The 12,201-nt window shown below is 37.7% G+C and overlaps 1 protein-coding gene and 1 non-coding gene across 2 annotated transcripts; one reads left to right on the top strand and one right to left on the bottom strand.

Annotated features, from left to right (window-relative positions):
- Positions 1-8,289: 8,289 nt before the first annotated feature.
- LOC145046515 (uncharacterized) lies at positions 8,290-8,928 on the bottom strand. Its single transcript, XM_078994801.1, has one exon. It carries the CDS (start codon positions 8,926-8,928, stop codon positions 8,290-8,292), a length of 639 nt encoding a protein of 212 aa, XP_078850927.1.
- A 1,105-nt stretch (positions 8,929-10,033) lies between these two features.
- Positions 10,034-10,140, top strand: LOC144999250 (small nucleolar RNA R71). Its single transcript, XR_013660767.1, has one exon. It is a non-coding gene; the product is annotated as a small nucleolar RNA R71 (small nucleolar RNA).
- Positions 10,141-12,201: the final 2,061 nt, after the last annotated feature.

Here is a 12,201-nt window from a genome sequence, read left to right on the forward strand (position 1 = left end):
CCCACAACCTTCCAAGGTCTATCACACATGTGCGAAGAATATCTTCAAGCGTTTGAATGGTTCACTCACTTTGACCATCCGTTTGTGGGTGGTAGGCAGTGCTCATGTCAAGTTGTGTTCCCATAGCTTTCTGAAATGATTGCTAGAAGCGTGAAGTAAATCTACTATGTTGATCTAAGATGATAGATATTGGTACTCCATGGAGTCTCACAATTTCCTAGCTGTAGATTCTTGTCAATAGTTTCATCTTGTATGATTCCTTTATTGGCAGGAAATGAGCGGATTTTGTCTACCCATCCAGTATTACCCATATGGCATCCAATCCGTCGTTTGTATTGGGTAATTTGGTCACAAAGTCCATGTTAATCATTTCTCATTTCCACTCGGGTGTTACCTGCTGTTGTAATAGTCCCGAGGGCTTTTGATATTCTACCTTCACTTTAGCGTAGGTGAGGCACTTGCTAACGTAAGTGGCAATTTCTGCCTTCATGTTAGGCCACCAATAATGTTGTTTGATATCCAAGTACATTTTATCTGAACCCGGATGGATGAAGTATGTTGTCTTGTGGGCCTCATTCATTCGTGAAAATCCTTATGGCCTTTTAATCTCATGTCTTGCCATTTTTTTATTCTTGTCTTTATGTATTAAGGAGCTAGTGTATGCTTCATTTGTAATTTCTTCAAGGGAATTTATTTGCATCAATCAGTTGGTACAAAGTTCAGTTAGTTCAAAATTACATAGCTTCAAAGCCCAAAACGCTTTATTCTTAGTTTCAACCAGCAAGTGGCAATTTTTCCATAAACCAACCTATATGGTGTAGTACCAATAGGTGTTTTAAAAGCCATTCGGAATGACCAAAGTGCATCATCAAGCTTGTCCAACCACTCCTTTCTATTACTGGCAACCGATCGCTCCAATATTCGTTTTAACGCCAGATTTGTAACTTTGGTTTGTCCACTTATTTGTGGATGATACGATGTTGAAAATCTATGGTGTACATCATATTTTTGTAACACCATAGCTAATTGCTCATTTTCAAAGTGGGGGCCCCAATCACTAATTAGAGCCTTAGGAGCACCATATCTTGAAAACAACTTTTTAAGGAAATGCATCACCACACTAGCATCATTAGAAGGTAATGCTTGTGCTTCTACCCATTTAGATACATAATCTACCGCCACCAAAATGTATTTATTTCCTTTTGACATTGAGAAAATTCTCATAAAGTCAATCCCCCAAATATCAAATATCTCACAAACTTAAATGCTATTTTGGGGCATCTCATTTAAGGACGAAATGTTTCCCGATCTTTGGCATGAATCGCAATCCTTAACTTATTGAGAGGCATCTTTAAATATTGTAGGCCAATAAAAACCCATATCAAAAACCTTTCTAGATGTATATTGTGCTCCATGATGTCCTCCGGTGGGCCCGCTATGACAATGTTTCAAGATTCCACGACTCTCCTTTCCGAATACGCATCTTCTTATCAAACCATCTGCGCAACTTCGAAAGAGGTATGGCTCATCCCAAAAGTAATACCTGATTTCAGAAAAGAATTTCTTATTTTGTTTTCTCTTAAAATCTTTTGAAATATAGTTGTTGGATAAGGTGAATAAGTCCGTAACTATATTTGGTCTGTACTTGATCCGACCTGACATGGTCCATTTGGATTGCACTTCACCGAAACAATTTGTATGGATTATCTTTTGAGAATATTATGTTTGTGATTTATTAATATATTATAAGTTATAATATATTAATATGAAATCATATTATTTAATTAGTATTGATCAAGAATTAATTTGAAATTAATTTAGTGATCAAAAGGAACTAATTAGATATGAAGTCTTATATGTGTATATATATATATATATATATATATATATATATATATATATATATATATATATATATATAGAATGGGCCGATGTTCATTTAGGATGGGCTAAGCTTGCATGGGTGGTCCATGGAGTTTTTAACCCATGGATCCTTTGGAAATGAAAGGTCATGGGTATTAGGGTTTGTATGGATGTAACCCTAATCCACCACACTATATAAAGAGGTCTTTGGCACATGAAATGACACTAGTGTGCTTCATACTCTCTCAAAGTATTCCAAGTTGTTTTGGTGATTTGTGATTCCACTTGAGGCATCCACATTATTGGTGCTAGGGTCTTAAGGCTCCAAATAATCAACCACAAGAAAAAGGTATGTCATCCTACTAAGTTTTATATTAGTAGTACCCCATTGTATGCTAGTTAGGATGAGAATCTTGTAAAAATCATATTTGCATGTATACTAGAGACAACATAGATCCAAGGTTTCTAGGGTTGCATGTACACCATAAGAGTGTTAGAATGCTCAAATCCCATAAGTGCTATCAGAGCCTAGGCTTGTTTTCATTATACTTGATGCAAACTGCTTGAAAAAGTCGAAATTTTTCTAACTATTCAATGGACTCTCTGAGTCCATGGGGGAACTCGACGAGTCCAAGTGAAAGTTCATCCTACTCATTGAGTAGATTTATGTACTCGGCGAGTAAGAGGCCCTGTGTGCAGATTTTCGAGTTTTGTTGCTGGAAATGGACTAGAATCATTACCCTAAACTGTTTTGGACTTGTAAAATATGTTTTTGATGTGGTAATGATTATGATAATCCATTTTCAAAGGTTATTATCAAAGTTTCAAGTTTTATATATGTTTATGTGATTCTTGAAAATTGTTGATATGTATGTTCATGGTTATCAGTTTTGGTGGATCATAGGAATTATTTGCAAATTGTTTGTTATTGTAATTCTTGATCTAAATGCCAATTAATGGACTCCATAACTTGTCCTCAAGTTATGGAATTCCAAAAGTCTTTTCTTTAAAACCATTAAGATTCATAGGTTATTGAAATGAAAGGTTTTGAATAGTTTCAAAACTTGCCCTCAAGTTTTGGAATATGTAAAGTCTCACACACACTTTAATTCAAAACCCTAGACATGGTTCGTTCCATGATGAGTCGAGCTTCGTTACCGATCTCATTTTGGGGGTATGCCTTAGAGACTGTCGCCCATATCCTTAATACAGTCCCTACCAAGAAGGTTGCCAAAACACCTCACGAGATGTGGAGTAGGAAAGTTTCCACTTTAGACCACATCAAGATTTGGGGTTGCGATGCTTCCGTGAGGCGCGAAACTCACGACAAGCTCGAACCTCAAAGTGAGCGGTGTATTTTCATCGGCTACACATAGAAATCCTTTGGTTACCTCTTCTACAGATCCAGTGAGAATGTGGTCTTTGTGGAAAGAAGAGGAGTCTTTCGCGAGAGAGAATTTATAAGCCAAGGAAACGGAAAATTGACCTTGAAGAAATTTAGGAGTCAAGCAGTGAAGGAACCGCAGACACTAGCAATCAACCTGAGGAGGAAACTCCTGTTGAGCCAATTGATGAGTTTCTACCTCTGAGGCGTTCCACTAGAGTTAGAAATCCACCTGAGCATTACTATGGTTTCCATATTACTGCAGAAGGTGATACATTTATCAGTGATAGTACATTGGTAAATTTGGATGAACCTAACAACTATAAGAAAGCCATGACAGGCCCTGAGTATGCTAAATTGAAAGAGGCTATGGATAGTGAGATTCAGTCCGTGTATGACAATCAATTTTGGAACTTGGTTGATAATGTATCGGGTCGTAAGACAGTCGGGTGAAAATGGATCTTCAAAAAGAAGACCCATGTGGATGGGAAAGTGCACACTTATAAGGCACGATTGGTTGCGAAGGGCTTCACTTAAACTCAAGGAGTTGACTATGATGAAACCTTCTTGCTAGTAGCGAAGATTAAGTCTATTAGGGTTATGCTAGCCATTGTTGCATTTCATGATTATGAAATTTGGCAAATGGATATCAAAACCGCTTTCCTGAATGGAAAGTTGGCTGAAGATGTTTACATTAGTCATCTAGAAGGTTTTGTCAATGCAAAGTACCCTGGTAGAGTGTGCAAGCTTGAGAAATCCATTTATGGATTGAAACAAGCATCTCGCAGCTGGAATCTTTGTTTTGATGAGAAAACTAAAGAGTTTGGTTTTTCGAGAAGCGAAGATGAGTCATGTCTATATGTCAAAGCTAGTGGGAGTATATTTAGCTTTTTGGTACTGTATGTGGATGACATACTACTCATGGGAAATGACATCCCAACTTTGGAGGAGATTAAGTCCTGGCTTGGGAAGTGTTTTGCTATGAAGGGCCTTGGAGAAGCTGCTTATATCCTAGGGATAAGGATATTAAGAGATAGGAGTAAAGACTGATTGGACTTAGTCAGAGCACCTACTTGGACAAGGTGTTGAAGAGGTTCAACATGCAGAATTCCAAGAAAGGTAACTTACCAATCCAGCATCATGCCAGACTGAGTAAGACTCAGAGATAGAATTAAAAGGCTAATATAGCTGAGATGAGTCGATTACCATATGTTTCTGTTTTTGGCTCGATCATGTATGCTATGACTTGTACCCGCCCTAATGTGGCCTTTGCTTTGAGCATGGTCAGCAGATATCAGGGGAACCCCGACAAGGCTCACTGGAATGCGGTAAAGAACATTCTCAAGTACCTGCGAAGGCCTAAGGATTGGATTCTTACCCTTGGTAAGAGTGATGACTTGAGAGTAGTAGGGTACAGTGACGCCATCTTTCAGACTGACAGGGATAACTTCCGCCCTCAGTCGGGCTGGGTGTTTATCCTGAATGGAGGAGCGATTGCTTGGAAAAGCTCCAAGCAGGAGACGGTAGCTGATTCAACATGTGAATCATAGTACATTGTAGCGAGTGAAGCGGAGAAGGAGACGATATAGCTGAAGAACTTCATTGGGGACCTTGGAGTTGTACCAGCTATAAAGGAGCCTATGGAGATTTTTTGTGACAGCAATAGTGCGGTTTCCTTAGCTAAGGAACCGAGAGATCATGGCAGATCCAGACACATTGACTTCCAGAATAATTACTTTATTCAAACTCTCCACAGTCGGTCATATGTTGGAAGTAGGTATGAATCAAGACTATCATGAATTGGTCTTGTAGAGGTCTAAGGTGTTAGACATAGCATAAGTTGCTACAACATTCATGAGTGCTCATAAGTTCTGAGTATTCTATTAAACCCACGATCACTTTTATCACTTCATGGAATTTATCTTGAGTGATCATGAGACGGTAATATCATATAAGTCTACATACCTAGAGATATGAGTTGTTGACTATGAGTTGGTTGTGCATTGATTGTACGAAAATGCATCAGTAACTTGATGTTATAAAACGTGTGTTTGTGTATGATTCAACAAGTAGTAGTAACAAGCATATGAGTCAAAGTTTATATGTTCCTTTTAATCCTTGGAGGATTAGAAGAGATATCTGGGCCCCTCAATAATTTTTTTGACCTATGTGTCAGGCCCGGTCAGAACCAAATCAATGTGTTCAGTTTAGTTCTATGTCAAAAAAATCGGAAAATCGGGAAACAAACTGCTGGACAATAAGTACGACGTTGTTTCATGTATTTGTCTGGCTGATATCTTAAGAATAGAGGATTATATGATCATTTATCTAAAATGGCACTTCATAGTTCAACAAAGCTTTAAGAGCTATGATTGCTGGTTGGTTCCTAAAGTCATACTTACAACTATAGTTGTCAGACTTATCCAAGGGGGAGACTATTGGATAAGGTGTCTAAGTTTGTAACTATATTTGGTATGTAGTTGACCTGGCACGGCATGGTCCATTTGGGTTGTAATTCACCGAAACAATTTGTATTGATAATCTTTTGAGAATAGTATGTTTGTGATTTATTAATATATTATAAGTTATAATATATTAATATGAAATCATATTATTTAATTAGTATTGATGAAGAATTAATTTGGAATTAATTTAGTGATCAAACGGAACTAATTAGATATGGACTTTTATATATATAGAATGGGCCAAAGTTCATTTAGGATGGGCTAAGCTTGCATGGATAGTCCATGGAGCTTTTAACCCATGGATCCTATGGAAATGAAAGGTCATGGGTATTAGGGTTTTCATGGATGTAACCCTAATCCACCACACTATATAAAGAGGTATTTGGCACATGAAATGGCACTAGTGTGCGTGAGAACAAACGATGGCTGATTTCTAGTGTGCTCCATACTCTCTCAAATTCTTCCAAGTTGTTTTGGTCATTTGTGATTCCACTTGAGGCATCCACATTATTGGTGCTAGGCTCTTGAAGCTCCAAGTAATCAACCACAAGAAAAAGGTATGTCATCCTACTAAGTTTCATATTACTAGTACCCCACTATATTCTAGTTAGGATGGGAACCTTGGAAAAATCATATTTGCATGTATAATAGAGAAAACATAGATCCAAGGTTCCTAGGGTTGCATGTACACCATAAGAGTGTTAGATTGCTCAAATCCCATCAATAGTCACTAGCTAAGTAGTTGGCTTTGCATACCAAGGTATTTCTCGTGCTATAACCATAAGATACTCTTCGGGAAAATCATCTCCAATCTTGTTTTGTTCTCATTCTTCTAAATACGGGTTCTCTAATCGTGATAAGTGATTAGCTGCTACGTTTTCCATTCCCTTTTTGTCTCTAATCTCAATGTCAAATTCTTGTAAAAGCAATACCCAACATATCAGTCTTGGTTTAGAATCTTGTTTAGCAAATACATACTTAAGAGGAGAATGGTCAGTAAATACAATTGACATTGACAAAACTAGATATGGACTGAATTTATTAAAAGCATAAACCACCGCGAGCAACTCCTTCTTGGTAGTAGTGTAGTTTTCTTGAGTTGGGTTTAAAGTCTTACTTGAATATTAGATAAGTTGAAAATGTTTGTCAATTCTTTGTCCCATAACAGCTCCCACCGCATAGTCACCAGCATCACACATTAGCTCAAAAGGAAAACTCCAATTTGGGGCTTCCATGATAGGGGTAGTAGTTAACTTTTACTTTAACAATTGAAACACTTCATTACATCCCTTAGAAAATTCAAATAGTGCATCCTTCAAAAGAATTTGAGTTAATGGCCTTGTGATCTTCGAAAAGTCTTTAATGAAACGTCGATAAAATCCCACATGGCCTAGAAAGCTCTTTACCCCTTTTACATTAGTTATGGGTGGCAATTTAACTATGGTGTCAACTTTTTTTCTATCTACCTCTATCCCTAACCTTGATACCTTGTGTCCTAACACAATCCATTCCTTTACAATGAAGTGGCACTTTTCCCAATTTAGGACTAGGTTTGTCTTCTCAGATCTTGCTAACATTAGGTCTAAGTTAGATAAACAACCTTCAAAAGAGGACCTAGAAACCGAGAAGTCATCCATGAAAACCTCCATAAATTTCTCGATCATGTCGTGGAAGATAACCATCATGCACCTTTGGAATGTAGCTGGTGGATTGCATAACCAAAAAGTCATGCGTCTATATGCAAATGTCCCACTTGGGCAATTAAAAGTGGTCGTTTCTTGGTCTTGTGGGTCAATTGGAATTTGGAAGTACCCCGAGAAACCATCAAGAAAACAATAGTAAAGATAACCGGATAGTATTTCGAGCATTTGGTCGATAAATGGTAGCGAAAACTGATCCTTGCATGTAACATCCTTAAGCTTTCTATAGTTGATGCAAACATACCACCCGATTACTGTTCTTGTTGGGATTACCTCGTTATCTTCATTGGTAACCACCGTCATTCCTCCTTTCTTTGGTATCACGTGCACCGGACTTACCCAAGGGCTATCGGAGATTGAGTAAATGATACCAGCATTTAAAAGTTTAACCACTTCTTGCATAATTGGGTTAAGTCTTTTTTGGCTTTGAACTATGGGTTTAGCTCCTTCTTCTAGGTTGATCTTATGAGAACAATAGGTTGGACAATTCCCCTTGGTGTCGGTTATCTTCCATGCTATGGCACCTTCTCTTTTCTTTAGTACTTCCACGAGGCTTTCTTTTTCATGTTTAGCTAGATCGAATGCTATAATTACTGGTTTTTGTTGCCCTTCTTCCAAGAATGCATACTCCAGGTGCTCGGGTATGGCTTTAAGCTCAACTTTTGGCTTTTGATCAGTCACCACGATGTTGGCTTCTTGCCACATTGTGGTGTCGTGACTTTTATTGCCACATCGTGGAAATTTTTTTGACCACGATGTGTTTCTATCACCACATCGTTTTGCTTCTTATGCCTCTTTCATTACTTCATTATATTCACTTTCTTCCAATAGCTTCTCTGATTCTAGCAGATCTAGTTGGGTATCAAAATCACTTTCTTCAAGCACCATAAATTTCTTGGTTTTTTTTTCCCTTCCACCCTCCTAACTCCTTTTCAAATAGTTCATCAAGTATATCGATAGAAAAAGCGATATCATCATTTGCTCTTGAATGTTGAATTGCCCGATTAACCCCAACAGTGACCGCTTCTTCTCCTACCCGGAGAGTGAGTTTGGACTCTCGAATATCAACTAAGGCTCGGGCGGTGCTCAAGAAGGGTCTTCCAAGGATGATTGGGACCTTTTCGTCTTCCTCTATATCTAATACAATGAAATCCGCGGGAAAAACAAACTTGTCCACTTTTACGAGCAAGTATTCATATATACCCCATGGGAAGGTCATGGTCTTGTTAGCTAAATGTATGACCATGCAGACCGGTATTGGTTCAGGGAGATCAAGCTTCTTGAAAAATGAATAGGGCATCAAATTAACACTAGCTCCCGAATCGGCTAGAGCATGACTAGTTGCTAGATTCCCGAATTGGCATGGTAAGGTTATGCTTCCCGGATCACCCATCTTTTTCGGTAACATGTTTAGCATTGCAGCGGAACAAATTTCATTTAACACCACCTTCGATAGCCCCTCCCTTTTCTTTTGGTTTGTTAAAAGTTCATAGAGGAACTTGGCATATTTTGACATTTCTACTAAGGCCTCAAGGAATGGAATATGTATTTCAAGAGAATTTATGTGGTCTTAGAACCTCCGATAATCTTCATCATGCTTCTCTTGAATTGCTCTACTTGGTAATGGCAATGGTGGGTGGTAAGACTTTATGGGTTCATTAATTTTCTTTTCATCTTCTTGCCACGCCATGGCATTTGTACCACGTCGTGGTGATTGTTCAGATCCTTGTCCTTGACTTTCTTCTTGAACTTCCTTCTCCCCGTCCGAGTTGTTTCTATCTATGGGCGTTAAATGAGTGATAATTTTCACAATTCTAGTGGTAATGGATTAGACGTGAGCTCCTCTTAGTTTTGTTCAGTCTTCCCTGGAAGTCCTCCCGTAGGTCTTTCATTGAATTTCTTAGCTAATTTGTTGTTCTATGTTGAGGATTGAAGCTTATTGATTTCTAAATAGTTCTTGCTGGTTTTTCATCATCTCTTGTTGTTCCTTCATCATTACTTGTTTCTCTTTCAACATTATTTGTTGTTCTTTAATTGCTGCTTTAGTTCCCTCATGCCTTTTTTTAGATGCGGCTGCAAATTGGATGAACATTGTCTCAAAATCAGATTTCTTTTCAACCAGTCATTCCTCTCTTTGGTAAAAGTCTCTCCCTTTTTTTCATACTTTTCATCCTTGCTTTTTTATATTCATCGTAGGGTAACCACTTTTTCTTGGACTTTCTCCAGTCTTCATCAAAACGATCGCCATTCGATTAGCAAGCTTGAACCTTTCGATTTCCATTCTCATCAAGGTCACAATCACTAGTCAAATACGACCCATTGCAGTTTTCACACCCAACCCGAATAGCATGGATTGTTTGATCCATATTAGTCATTCTCCTATCCATGTTTTGCAATATTGCCAACACTGCCGACATGTCATCTGAAGCAGCATTGACATATCCCCTTGTTACGTCATTCCTCGGATTATGGTATTCTCTAGAGTGGTTAGAGAATTCTTCAACGGGCTCCTTAATTTCTGTCATATTTTTTTCTTAGTTAAAGGGCCTTAAGAGTCAAGGAGTTGTCGAGTGGTGACATTTACCCCGTCATAAAAGATCAACACTTCTTGTTTCACATTGAGGTCGTTTTAGGGGCAAATCATAAGTAGACCCTTATAATGTTCCCATGCTTCATACAACGACTCCCCCATTTGTTGTTCAAAATTGGCAATGGCCTTTTTTAGCTTAGCCAGCTTGGATGGGGGGCAAAATTGTTCCAAAAACAATTCACGCATCCTTTCCCACATCGTTATCGCACTCGGTGGAAGTGCCTTTAGCCAATCCTTCGCGGCTCCCTTGAAAGTGACAGGGAGCATCCTTAACATCACCGTTTCTCTTGGAACATTCGAAATGTTAAAGTAGTCGGCGATGTTGTTGACTTCATCTAGATGCTTGTAAGCATCTTCGTGATCCTTTCATGTGTAAGGAATCTATTTTAGTGTAGTAAGGATGTGCCCTTTAAGTTTAAATGTGGCAGTGGCGAGTATGGTGGGTTGCACGAGGCCCGGTTTGGTGTCATCTCGAACTCTTTTTTTGTACGCCTCCATCAAGAGGTCAGCAATGTTCGCCAAGATGTGGTCGGGTTCTATGTATAGCTCACTTTGTGTTTCAGATTCGGTTTCGCTTTCTTCCTTTTCGGTTTCGTACTCTATGTCTTCCTTTGTTGGATTGCTCTTTGTGTCTTTGTCCTTCAGTGTTTTGTTGGATTCTCCTACCTTTCCCTACTTCTTGCCAAAATCCGATTTTAGATTCTTAAAACGTGACTTCTTTGGCGTAGCAGGTTCTCCTACGGTTTTGTCTTTGTTTTTGCGAAAAGCAGATTCCAGATCTTCAAGCGGTAAGATTAAAGATGAATTTGATCCACGGGTCGAATTTGATCCACGGGTCATAAACGAACTGCAAACAAACAAAGGAAACGCGTAAAAAGAACAAAAAACAAATAATTAAATTCTATTGTTTCGATGCCACGGCGTGGTGAAAGTAACCACGACATGGTGAGTCAAATAAGAATAAAAACCTAAATAAAAGTAAAAATAACTTAACAATAAATAATCCTAAAAAGATAGAAGATTTGAAGTAACTAAAATTGAACTGTTCCCCGACAATGGCGCCAAAAACTTGATGTGTATTTAATACTATAACTATGGTAAGAACTAGTGTCGAACACAAGGAATGATGTTTTAGCTAATTTTTATCTACTTCTAACTAATTACTAATAAAGTAAAAAAAAATGGTTTTCTCTAGTTTTGCAAGACTAGAAACTTAATTACTAAACTAACGTCTTTCAACTAATTAAACTAGTACTTTAACTAAAGCAAATAAGCTAGTAGGATTTAATCAAGGTGAATAAGGGACTTTTTTTAGCTTCGGATTTAATTATTATTATGGTGAATTTGTGGTAGTGCAGTGGATTTTAGTTTCTTTGGTTGTGGATTCCTAAAATGTCCAAGTTAGTGCTCACTAATTTAATCATTTAGCAAAAGTAGCTCATTTATTCGGTGATCAGGCGGACAAACTAACAAGTTTACTAGTGTTTAGTTCGATTTAATTAGACTTATAATAGATTGATCAATTTAGTTCATTGATTCAATTCAATATATAATTTTTCATCATATATTAGCTCCTACACTCTTTTACCCACTTTTCTACATAACCCTAGGTTTTGCTCAAAACTCTAGTCCTACAATTTTGCAATTCACAAGATCATAAGATTCAAATTGAACTAAGGAATATAGTCATATTAACTTAATCAAATGCAGCAATAAGTAGAGAAAATAATTATAAAAAGTATGTGAGGTTCTTTAATAACCTAAATCAACAAATAACCAAATAAATAAATCCAATCCATAAATTCAACCATAATTAAACAATCAATCCTAGGCTAAACGAAAGTCATGAGTATTTAGCTCATGATTTAAGCAAACAAAAACACAAAATCGAAATTCAAAGAGTTTTACATGGTAGAAACTAATGAAAAATCAAAGTGTAGAGATTGGTTGCCTTAATTATCCTACTCCCGAGGCTTTGATCGAATTCCTTGCTTCCCAAACCTTTGAACATGCGTTTTGACTTCAAAAGTGTTGATTCCTTCCAGAGCAAAAGTCCCAATTCGGAGGAGAATGAGATCTATTTATAGTTTTCCCAAATTCAAATCACCGCGACATGATAAGGCCACCACATTGTGCTCTTCGTGTTTATCTCGTGTTCTATAAGTCTTCGAAGCAAATCAGGATTCTTCAAGTCACCAC

The sequence above is a fragment of the Lactuca saligna genome, chromosome 5 (genome assembly GCF_052625555.1).
Source record: "Lactuca saligna cultivar CGN05327 chromosome 5, ASM5262555v1, whole genome shotgun sequence".
In the NCBI taxonomy this organism is placed as follows: domain Eukaryota; kingdom Viridiplantae; phylum Streptophyta; class Magnoliopsida; order Asterales; family Asteraceae; genus Lactuca; species Lactuca saligna.